Source organism: Poecilia reticulata, linkage group LG5 (genome assembly GCF_000633615.1).
Source record: "Poecilia reticulata strain Guanapo linkage group LG5, Guppy_female_1.0+MT, whole genome shotgun sequence".
In the NCBI taxonomy this organism is placed as follows: domain Eukaryota; kingdom Metazoa; phylum Chordata; class Actinopteri; order Cyprinodontiformes; family Poeciliidae; genus Poecilia; species Poecilia reticulata.
This window is the reverse complement of record NC_024335.1, coordinates 20,704,163-20,716,979: the sequence shown is the minus strand read 5'-3', so window position 1 is coordinate 20,716,979 and position 12,817 is coordinate 20,704,163. Positions and strand designations below refer to the sequence as shown.

Here is a 12,817-nt window from a genome sequence, read left to right as displayed (position 1 = left end):
GCTACTCTTGAGCTAATGAGATGACCCTAGGAATGTATGAACAGTATTGTTCCTTTTTGATAAAAACGCATAACTTCAAACTCGGCATTGAACTGAAGTCATATGAGTTACTCAGTGAAGGAAACCTAGAACTTTTTGGCTTCTAGGTTTCAGCTGAATATAAACAGAAACTGTGTCCTCTCTGCCACCTCCCATGTATTATCTTTTTTATGATTTGTTTGCCTGCCGAACTTGGAGCATGATTTAAGGGGAGGTGGTGTGAGAAAATAAAATCCTTTGCCCTTTTTGTTTAAGAGTAAGTGCCCTTTTCAAATGGCATATCAGAACTATTGACCTTTTATGTTGGTGAAATTTGTCTTTATTTTTTTTTTAAATGCATTTTTTTTCCTTTACATTTCCTCTACTTGTTATGCTTTTTCAATTTGTTATACGTTATTTAAATTATTGGCAATCCTTGAGGAAAATTAAAGGGGTTTGAATATCTCTGCAAAAGCAGTGACTCATTCTATTATATCTTTTAAAATTAAATTAAAAGATTTAATCTTTCTTTAAATCAAGTTCCTAGCAACTATCTGATTAATTCTCAGGCTGATTAAAGTGACCCAGTGTTTTTCACAACAACGCAGTGATTGCTTTAGTGCAAAGATATTATCTTGGGTGACTAAAACTCTCTTTCCAAATGTGGAAAGCTACAAGAGATTAGTGCAAAAGCGAAAAGCAGCACCGGCTCATCGTTGTAGCAGAAAATTAGAAAACTAAGTTTCAAAATGAAATGAGCTCCGAGAGTGTCAGAAGAATTACATGGAAATTATGAGCATATTCTCCTGTAATGCACTTAGAGAGAAACCTGCGACAACTAAGATGTTGTTTGTGATGGGGAAAGTAATGGGAGAACAAAACTATTTTGGTAATAACACAACCAGTTTTTTTTTTCCCCTGCATTTAGTGCAACAGCCAGGAGCCTGCCAGCCAAACTGAAAACATTTGGGTATGAAGAATAACACTGTGAGATTCTTTAGTGCACTCATTAAATATGCAATTTGTAAGAAAAATGGAACAAATCAAAATGCACAAAGAAATCAATTGAAACCACAGGCATTAGTGTTACCAGGTTATAACTCTAAATGGATTCTTTCTGCTTGACAGAATCTGCTGTATGGAAGTGCTGTAGTCCTTACTATGCAACCCAGTTGTCATCAATTGTTTTGAGACTGGCAAAATTGATATATAGCATAAAATCCTATAGGAAATATAAATCTATGCTGATTTTAAAACTGATAATGGTTAGATTATAGCATATGACTGCCACATAGTGCTCTGTGAAATTCCACTGATTTACCTTTTATCAAGTAAAACATTTCTTATTCTGCTTTCGGTTGTGTTTACTTCCCCCTTTCCCTTGTCACACCTGCATAAATTGAGTTGTTTTATTGTTCACTTTACAGTTTTATTCAGACATCTACTGGCAGTCACTTTGGGTTTGAATGTCACAATAATTTTGAATGAGAAGTTTTGGAAGCTAAGTTCTTCAGTGCGGAAGAACACACAATGATTTCAATGATTAAAATAATAACTGGGTTCATCAGTATGAATTCAACGTATATGTTTTCTCCAGTTTTCACAGTGTTATCTAGGAAGGCTTTGAAATGTTCATACATCCCAATAGTATTTGGTCAGCCACTCCCTTTGCAATGTGTGCCTTTTGCAAATTTCACCTCCACCACATGCTCTTTTACTTCAGCCAAAAAGCTCCTGGTATAAATCTATCTGGATATGGGACGTAACAATTATAGAAGAAATGATACTTCTTTTACATTTACTGATTTCCTGTCACAGACACATTTTGGGGGCGTAGTGCACAAGAATCGAATAACGTTGAGGTCAAGTGAATTCAAGAACATCACAGGGTTTTCAAAGAAGGCCTTAGCTGATCCCGTTAATACATAAACATGAACTTCAGGACTTTGCTTAATGTCTAAAATAGACTGAAATAAACTAATAAACATTTATCAAGCTTCATATCGAGCTCTACAATAAGATGGATTCGGAGTCTTCTGTCTCAGATCTGGCCTGACATTGATTTTGAATTAGGAAAGCAAGGAGCCAATCAGAAGTTATTGTGAGCAGTCACAAGGCAAACCTTGTTTACTTCGGGGTTTTCTGCTTATTGTCCAAATATCTGTGGTCGTAAAATGGACATCAACATAAATTCTAGCCAGTGGTTTGATCAGCAAACCCCATTTAGATGTACGGTTATCGTTAAGCTGTTGTCAAACACAATCTCTCTCAGCTGGTAAATAATTTACTTGCTCCAGATTTTTATTCATGCTTGTATGAATCACTGGGTAGAAAACAAACCTAGAAGCACAAGTGAAATTTGCTCATAAGGGAGAGAAAAAAAATGTTTACTTCAGCTGCACATCTGTGCGATCAGCCACCCCATCTGAAGAGTTCAGTGCCAAGTCATATATCAGAGATTTTTGGCGATGAGCAGATAACTTGCCTCTCTGCTCCTGAGATCACAGACTCATCTGTGTGAGAATGCAAAGACAACAGCAGCAACAGACAATGCAGAACGGCCTCTGACTGATCATGGAAAGAATGTCAACAGATGCCCACCATGGGAAGAAACAAGAGAAGGGCCAAAAGTCATTCCCAAGAATTTTGACAGAGGCACAAAGTTTTACAGATTTGACATTTTTCCAGATTTTCTTTTTCTTAAAGTCTTATTCAAAATCCAAAAATCCACACAACAAACACCAGTTTGTTAAAGTTAGACTTCTTGTTCATACATAAGCTTCAATAAGGTTTCTCTACTGATCCCATTCTTTAGTATAAGGATTGTGAGTATGGGTGTGAAGCAACCCAACACATGGACTGCATCAGAATACTTTTCTGTTCACACAAAGACTCGGGTTTATTCTCAGCACATACAGAAAACAGCATTACAGAGCTGCAGAGTGGAGCAGCTGCTGCCCCACGGCGGCAACAACGTCCTGAGTTTTGAATCATGTCCTCTCTGCTCCTTGCCACTGTCCAACATTATTACTGTTGGGTTAATTAGTCTTCCTAAAATACTGCTGGGTATAGTATGAATATATTGTCTGTGCTGTGATGGACTGGTGACTTTTTTCAGTGCAATGTAAGTTTATTTACATGGCACGTTTTGGCAACAAGACAATGCAAAGTGTAAAGTGATCCCCCTCTCAGAACATAGTGGTTTGAGATAGACAGTGATAGACCACTAAAAAGTATGAGGCGGAAAAAATAATAAGACATTAAAAAGAATAAGACAATAATTTGCAATAAATAAATAAAAATATGGTTTGCATCTATATTCAGCCTGCGTCACTAAATACTAACTTTGAGGGTCTCTCTCTTTCACTGGCAGCTTTATTAAACTGATTCGCCGCCATAGAGTCAGTCTCTGGCGGTGGGATCAGGGTGATGAGCCACACATTGTAGGCCAAGAGGTTCCATGTTGCTCCTGCGTAACGACCTGCAGCATCACTAAGTAAGTTTTATATTCCTGTTATGTCTGGTTCACATGACAAGGTAATTATACTCATTTTTAACCCAATCTTCTCCTTCCAACAGTCTTATTAATCTGTATTAAAACATCGATGTTTTGCTAAGTTTATCATCAAACATCATCATAGTATTTTCCACATAAAATGGGCTAGTATTCCTACCCCATACATATCTGTTCAGTGTAATTCCTGCTGTTTTAAAGGTGAATATTGGCACATAATTCTGACACCTCCACAGTAATTTCACATTTCTTGGCTTTCTTGTGAGACGCAGATCAGATGTACAATAAAATCCATCTTGTGACGATATTCTACCTTCTCACACTTTAAAGTTATTTGAGCTGCAGATCATCTCATTTATTACATTAATCTCGCTTAATTATTTTACTTTAGTTATGACAACTTACATCTTTGCGTTCAGTTAAATTAAAAGTTGCAAATCTTTAACCTGAAAAAGCCTTTTACTTGGACTTATCTAAAACTACTGAGTTCAATGCCAGTTCCTACGCCTGACCAAATTATTATATTATAATCATAGAGACTCGATTCATTGGGTTTATCCAATTTAGAGTGCCCTCTCAAAAGGGCACACTTTTGAGAATTAAGTGAGACTAATGTAAATAAGTCTATAACATGAACTGCAATACTATTTGAGAGTGCACTCTCAAAAAAGTGCTTTCTCAAAAAGTGTACACTTTTGAGAGTGACTAGAGCATCTCCAGCTCTTCTAATTCAAGTGGTCAATGTTTGATTCTGCACTTGAACCATCAAAAATGTACTGAAGTCTGCACTAAACAACGGAAAGTACCCTACTGGAAAGATGAGCAACTTATCCAAGATGCGGTCTGCATGACTGATTGTACATCAGTAACTTAGACGTCTTTTGGGAAATTTTGGCTTGAGGCACTTTGCACTCATCACTGTAGAAACAGTGGCTGGAGAGTGTGAAACTATATCTTTCTGAGGAAAGAAACTTGGGAGTACCATAAAATCAGTGATATACTGGAGACGAGTAAGCATTGCCTTGTCCATTTCTCAAATGACCTGCAGCTCTGGATGAAAACATGATCACTGTTTCTGAATCCTCCTTTGTGCTAATCAGCTTCTGGCTGTCATCCTTACCTTCTGTTTGCAGAGGCTCTCGTCTCTATCCTGGCAGGAAATTGGTCTCCTAACATGACAGACTCCTTGAAACAGACTGGTGTGAGACCACTGTTGGTCTTGACTCTTGTTTTAATTAGACAGCTCTGCAGCATGCTGAATGTCAAGCTGAAATCACATTTATTTATTACAAATGCTGGGCATGTAAATCAGCGGAATATTTATACATGGCATGAGCAACATTTTGGTGTGACAGTTACTTGTAATTACTATTCTTGCTTGTTTGTAAAAACTTTTTTAAAATGGAAAAAAAAAACCCAAAACATCAATGTTTGTGAGCTCTTCACAAGGACATTGTGGCAGGTGTGACCAAAAGGATCTCGGATAATAAAGACATTTACATCTCTGTACAGCATAACTTTAAAGAAAAAAATAATAATCAAACCTTTACTTGAATGCTTATTAGCGTCAGCCTGTGTAATTTATCCACACGCTGGAATGATAAGCTGTCAAATCTTTTGAAAAGAAAAAAAAAATTAAATCCAGAAGTTTTCCATTCTTTCTCCACCTTGTTATTTTCTCTTGACCTAGAAGCTAAAAATATTCCCGTGAATCTCTCTACACTCGGGTATATCAATTTCCGAAAGTAAATGACTCCCGAAAAGTGGCCAGCAAAGCCCGGGTAGGTGCCAGACCTTTCAGAAAAGAGAAGACTGGGTGCATGAAGGAGATTTCTTTTTAGAAAATAAAATGAGCAAACTGTCTATGATCATCATATTTGTCAATGCAGAAACCAAGTTATTATTTTTTAGCTGCAATGCTACTCAGGATCTCATGAGCAGCAATGGTGAACATATTGTTTCACATTTGTTTAAAAGTTTGATTTATGACAGCTGTCACTGCTGCCACCCCCACAGCAGGTTGTCACATGCATACACAGCACAAACTGAATAATTTAAGGAAGACAAACTTGCATGTTTAAACAGATGATATTTATAAGTTTCCATAAACATTTAGAGAAAAGCAAGTCATTCAGCATTCATAAATTAAATACAGTCTGAGAAGCTAATTATGTAATCTCTAAAAAAAATGTGAAGAAATGTTTACACTAATGAACAAAAAATAGAAAATCTAGCAAAGTAATTTATTGAAAAATGTTACATTTATATGTAATATTTTTAATTTTAATAAAAAAGGAAAGAAGCCTTGCTAATTTTAGCAGGTAAACGTTATTTACTTATAATCTTTGCTGTTGCAAACAGTAAAAAAAAGTGTAAATTGAAAGAGAATATAGTCTCACTCTAGAGTTAGAACACATAAAAACTTTAAAAGCATGAAAACCTGGCACCAGCCCTCCTCTCCACATGAAACATCCTTCTCAATAATATTTCAACTGGCTGGCAGATGCTAATCTGACCTCTTCCTCAATCTGTTCCTGTGTCCCGCATCTCATCCTGCAAAGATGAATTCCCCTAACCACCAATTCTGCCTCCTTCTCCGGCCTGAACGTGCTGTGCAGTCAAACTTGCGATGCCATCAACAAGCACGTTGCTTATTTTGGCGCATTTTGCAAGCTTCTTAGCCTTTTTTTCATGCAGCTTTTCTGCACCACCGCATGTGCATTTGTGCTTCATCATCCATTGCCTTCTTTCAAACTCCAGTAATCTCAAATGACAAAATCTGGTAACTTTGTTCAAAGAGGAGGGGAGGAACGGGAAGCGCCGAGGGGTTTCATCAGATTGGCCCACAGCCCTTCAAGAAAATGAACTAATGAGCTTTGGCAACATTTTTACTGCCTCTCAAGCTTATTGTTTTCTATTAATATTTGCCATAACATGTCATATAAGCCTGAAGGAAACTGAAAAGGAAAAGCTGAAAACATATATATGCCCTGATTATAGAAAATGTAAGGTACTGCAATATTAAGGAGAAAAATATAGTGATAAAATAAATTGTGCAAAGAATTATGAGGATTTTTTTTTTTAGATCAACTTTTTTCAGTGAAGTTATGAAAAGGACAGAGACAAACAATGCAATTAGACTGAAACAAATAAGTCTGCAGCAGTTTTCACAGAATGTAGCATTTTTATGACACCCAACTCACAGAGGCTTAATTAGTTGTCGCACACCCTGCCGTTCTCTCAAACAGGTAACACACTGCGAGGCTTAATTTTCTCTGCTGATTCGAAGCCATAAAACTGCGGTGCTGACAAGCGACATCAAACAAACTCTTCACCAGCTTTTATAAAAGTAGTCAGGTTTTAATAATTTTTGATTTAAGGCAATCCAATACAAAGCATTTCACAACCCACCATATTGACACTAATCATGTACAATAAAAACCCTTGAAACGTGAAGCCGAGTCATGCAGAACAGAGAACTCAATATACCTAAATAAGAAAGATATAAACAGTGGAATCAGACCAAAAGTAATGACAAACAAGTAACAAAAGGTGTTAACTGTAACATGCAAACTAGCTACAGCTCTTTTATTTTGTTCTTTATAAACACTGATGAGACAGGAGATTTTCAGGAGTCAGGCACAAGAGAGAACAAATACCTCGCAGTCCATCTTCACCGCCGCATTTGGTGCAGAAACACTTGTATTCTGGATGGACTGTGTATTTTTTTTCTCCAACAGATGAAGGCATACAAAAGAAGAATGTCATGCATTTGATAAAGATAATAACTATCAGGGCTCGAAAAGATAAAAGGATCAATGGCTTCTCATGTTCTAAAAAAATTGAACAAATATTTGTAGTACAGCAATATTTCCCAAAAAATATATAAAAACATTTACAGTTAGCATTCATTTGAGAGATTAGACGTTAATGGCTGGAGGAGATTCATGTCTGTAAAAAGTGTTTCAGTCAGACAGCATTTTAAAAGTGTGCTTTTTTGTGTGTGTTGACTGTTTGAGCCCAAGACAGTCCTTTTGCGAAGATGATTTAGATCCTAACCCTAAGAAAACGGCAAAATAACAGAAAATATATTCATTAAAAACTCAACTAGCGCAGGAACTTTTAGAGGAACTCACACTTTCCTATTAGCGATCAGAGTCTTATTCACGGTCGTGTCAAACTACTTTTGTTGCTTTAGAAAATGTGTGTGTAAGATGTTAAAAGATTTGAAGGCAAACTTTAGTTCCAGTAGGATTTATACTTAATTGACTCGACGGGCAAACCAGCTGTTGCTCTACTCCTCTGAACCTTACCCATCCATCTTAGCTGCGTATCGGGACAAGACTAAATAGGATGGAGTGACTACTGTTCAAATGATTAAGGCCTTAATAGTTTGCTACATTAAACAGTTCAGCCCGAGGCTTTTGAATTGAAATATATTCTGTTCCTTCAGTACTTTGATGTGTTTCAAAGAAAGGGGTAACCTTTTTGTTTAATGGTCCGTCAATCAGAGCCATCCGAGCTTTGACACAAACTACAAAAAGTGCTGTCATTTAATATTCATTCTTTCACTGCAACACAAAATAATTGGAAGTGCAGAATGATTGCTGTATAATAGCGAGACAAAGAACAAAAACAATGGGATTAAGCACAAAACATAATACGGCCCCAAATTAAACATTTTCCAATTATCTTGTTTTTGCTTCTTTTTTTTTTTTTTGGAGAACAAATTTGCAAAAAATAAAATGTAATTAATTTACCATAGCCATAGTTACTGATGCCAAGTTTTGTCCTCTAGATTATTCCAACCTGCAGTAAAAACAGATGTAGAAATCTGATGAAAAGCTTTTGCTGAAATATCTCAGCATGGCATTGACCTACATTACTGCCTCTGAAGTCTGCATGCTGAGGAGGTTAAAAATGGAGCGTCTTGCTCTGCTGCATGTTTTCACCATCTCAATGGTTTAAAATCTTCTGCAAAATCCTCATTATAAGTTTTTTTTTTTTATGGTACCTAATAAGATGCAAACTGAAATAAAAAAAACCCATAAAAAGTGAAATAATGTTTACCCATTACTGTTATTAAATGTAATTTTCTTCTGATATTGCTTTTAAGATAATGTTTTTTTTAAGTAGTCTTAACTTTTCTTTGAATAAAATAAGATTTTCTGCTCCTCTTAAGTTCAAAGTCAAATGTTAAAGGTCTATTACCAGATAGTGTAATGCTCAATGTAATGATATGTGCATACATTTTTTTTTTCTGATGGAATGACTTTTTTTTTTTAAATCTGCACCAAAAGGCTTTTACTGAATTAATGTCTATGTGAAAAAAAATAATTAGAAACTGATTTTTTTCTGAAATTAACTTTTTCGTTAACTTGTTCACTCACTGAGGATCTAATTTATTTGGTTACAGATAAGTTAGAATGAATGAATGAATGAATGAATGAATGAATGAATGAATGAATGAATGAATGAATGAAATCCAGTTAATGACAGATTGTTATTTTTGTATAGTGTTTTTATTGATAGGTGTAGCACTATTTTAGGTCCCTGCTCACAGGAAATATCAAAGATTGTCAAAGTTTTCTGTATGAGGCATCCCTTTATAAAAAAAAAACAACTATTATACTTATTCCCATTGATATGATTTTGTAAACGTTTTTAGTGAGTTCATTTGCATAGAAAATAAATAATGGCTTTCACTCTAAAGAGTTTGAGTACAAATGATACGTTTTTGAGCTATAATGTGATCCCCCCCCTCCACTCATCACAAGTCATCGCTTGGGAAGATTTTCACTTTGTGTTTTCCTGTAATGAGCAACTTCAAAGCAATCCAGCACCACAATGTCATCCAGTATCTTACTTTGAAACTACACCTCGGTATGTTTTAGCTAATTCAAACTCTCACACACTATACTCAAGCTTATTTTAGAGAGCTGCTCTGGGCTATTGAATGTAATCCTACTCACACATATTAAAGGATTGATGGCAGAAAGGAGAACGTCTCACGACAGTAACTTTCATTTTGACTTCTTTATGGGAACTGTTTGACGTTTTCATCCAGAAGATTGGTCAGTGTAGTTTTAATATGTAGAGTTTAAAGTTTATTTGGCTCTAATCTTATTTAGTTGTGTGTGCAGCTGACTGTAAAGAATTGACAATGATTTTTTGAAATATATTTGTAAACAGTGGCATGAAATATGAATCCCACTTCAGAAACTTAACAGAAAGGATTACAGTTCCTATGTTAAAAGACATTTCTTTGTATATTATATACAGTTAGTATATTTACTAATTCTGCTAGGGTTAAAATATAACCATAACATTTATTTATATTTTTTTTGTTAAATAACTAAAAATCTCTTGAACGTCCTGAGACAGTTTGTATTAGTAGTATGCTCACTGTCGAGAAAAAAAACAAACAAAAAAAAACTATGATCAGTGTGAGAATTCAAATGATCCACTCCTGGTGGTTTTGGGCCCTAAGCAGCAGTTTATTTTTGCATAGGCCTTGGATTTGCACATGTTTGTATAAACACTTTCAATAAACGCCCTACAAACAGTGTAATAGGAGCCAGTTTTTTTTTTTTCATACTTAATTCTCCATGCTCTGTATTAAACGGTGGAGATGGACGTCAAATATTTGACAAGGATGAACGACTTCCTCAAAATTAATGATTAGCAGCACTCCAATAGTAATATGGCCATCTGGTACAGTCATAGTAGTTGTGCTAGCTTTCATCGTCAGTCACTCAAAAATAATTGGCAGTTGCTAAAATCCATTAGGTTTGTTTTGTTCAAAATTAGATGTAAAAAATATCCATGCCATTCTAAAAAAAAAAAAAAAAAAAAGGCAAATAGATCTCATACGACATGCTCATACCAACATTTAGCATTAAAGAGAAAAGAAGGTGGTGCCGTTTTGAAAACGCTGGAGCAGTCACATCATCAGAAATCGAGATCAATCCCCAATACAAAACGTATTTGAGAAGAAGAAGGTGGCTAAAAAAAATATTACTGCATTAGGCCACACTGATGATTGACAAGAAGAGCCTGGGTCAAGTTCACATGTCCTGATACACTTAAAGAAACAAGCACAGACAGGCACAAGGTTTAAACCACAACATGACCCCCGAATCAACCTGCTGTCAAAAGTAGACGTGAAACAGTCACTGCCCGAAAGGCTTTCAGCAACAAGTCCTGAAAAATTGGGTCAGCATCTCCTGAAGAGAGCCTACAAAGAAATCTATCACGGTAGAAACAAAACCGAACAAATAGAAAAAAGGAAAAAAATAAATAAAAATACTGCTTCTGTAGTCAATGGGAGAGTACAGCACAACATTCTACACCCATTGCTTGGCCTCCTGTTCACAGCAAATTAGGTAAAACAAAATCAGGAGGTAGAGAGTTCCCACCGGACTCGGAGTGGCTGCTGCATGCTTATCTGTCCTCAGTGAAATGCAAAGAAGAGGGTCTCAGATTTGTGTGTGGTGGTGTGTGTGTCCAGGCGGAGTGTATGGCGGCGGCGCAGGGTTGGGTTTGATCCCTCTGCTCTTCATGTACGAGATAAACTGGTCAGGGATTTCTGCTAGCACATCTTTGGCGAGCCGTGCCATGCTCAGCACGTGGTTTCCTGTCCGGTCCATGTAATCCCTAAAAGGAACAAACTGGAGAACAGTGACAGAGGGGGGGGTGGAGGGGGGGAGTTAACATACAGCTTAAAAGTAACGCAAAACAAGATGTAAAATGCTTAATAAATATGAAATTCGTTCTTTCATACATGTCATATCATCACCTAGCTTTATGGTGCGTTCACATCAGCCTTGTTTGGTACGCTTTAATCAAACTCTAGTCCATTTGCCTAGGATGTCACTTCATGTGGTGTGAATGCAACCGCACCAGATGAAAATGTAACACATTTTAATGTTTTAGTCTCCAATCAAACTGACTCTTCTGGACCATCAGGTGTGAAAACCCTCTCAGACGGAAATACTTTGGATAATACTTTAAATAGAAATATTATCAAGTAAAAAAAAATGTTTTCATTCAGATAAGAATTAGAAACGCTGCCAAAAATACTGAAACATCCAAATAACAGGGACAATCCAACCAAGTCATTCAGGATTTTGTATGGGAAATACTGAATCTATGTCTGATGCTTCACTAACGCCAATGTTTGTAAAGTCAACACCTTTTAACAGGACATTCATCAATGATGACAGGATGATAATTTCTAAGAAACCCAGATTATTCAGCTTGGCAATATAATTCGAATGACCCGGAACAGAGATTAGCCTGGAAACGTGAGTCTTTAAATTGTGCGGTGGCATTGTTACGAGCACAAAGTCACAGTTCGCAGAATAGCAACAGGCACCGGAAGTCGAGTTTAGTTTCACTGCAGATGAAATGGCTTGACAGGTAAAAGACGCCTCATGTTTCCTGCAGTGGCACGCAATACAAAACATTTCCAATGCTTTGTCCCACATGTAATCTCGGAAAACAAATCTACTCCTCACGTTGCCATCTGCCATTAGTGACAAATGATGTTTTATGGTATGCGTATGCGGGTAAAGATAAGTCAAAACTAAGGAACATTAGAAGCACCACTGTTGATAAATTACAACCCAAATATGTTGGTACAAGGAACACACTCATACAAAATATTCATTTATTTTAATTTGTCACTTGGCAATTAGCTCTAATGAAGATTTAAATATTCACAAGTTTTCCAAAGATCTATCTTCCGCAGTCACCTGAACAATGTCTCTCTCTGCCAGTTTCCCCCGGGATGAGATCCTGATGTCGTCACCGTCCAGCTCCACCATAGCTGCAAGAAACAAATCGTAAGCAAGCATGCATAAAATCGTGTGGTATTAAGCACATTTCACAAAACAGCTCCCATCACAACAGAGATAAGGCAGATCCGTACTTATGTAAAGACGTAGGTCACACTGTATTCATGCATCATCTTGTAGCTGTAGTAAAGCTTGAACATATGTTGAGCTGTGAAGGTTTTATTGGCGGTCTAATCTCGTAATAAGGCCTTTAATATAGACTGTGCCATTTAGAATCATCAGCACTAAACATTGCAAACCCAGCAATTAACCTTAGTCGGTTGTTCTGCAATTATGCCTGCATCCACCGACACAGTCCCCTCCCCTTCAGATTTAAGAGTTTGAACAGCAGTTTTCTCTGTGAAATGCAGTCAGAGAGTTTAGCAACCATAACAGACTCAGAACATGTCTGTCTGTATGCAAGTACACACAGGCACACAAACATATA

General features: G+C 36.6%; 1 protein-coding gene across 4 annotated transcripts in view; it reads right to left on the bottom strand.

The window, feature by feature from the left end:
• Positions 1-10,113: 10,113 nt before the first annotated feature.
• Positions 10,114-12,817, bottom strand: part of cpne5b (copine Vb) — a 131,619-nt gene continuing 128,915 nt past the window's right edge. For all 4 annotated transcript variants that reach the window (XM_008409300.2, XM_017304842.1, XM_008409302.2 and 1 more), the window contains 2 exons: positions 12,289-12,362; positions 10,114-11,202 (listed from right to left, as the gene is read on the bottom strand). In XM_008409300.2, the coding sequence (XP_008407522.1) occupies positions 11,011-11,202; positions 12,289-12,362 (266 nt within the window). In that variant the 3' untranslated portion in view covers positions 10,114-11,010. The remainder of the gene's footprint in view (positions 11,203-12,288; positions 12,363-12,817) is intronic.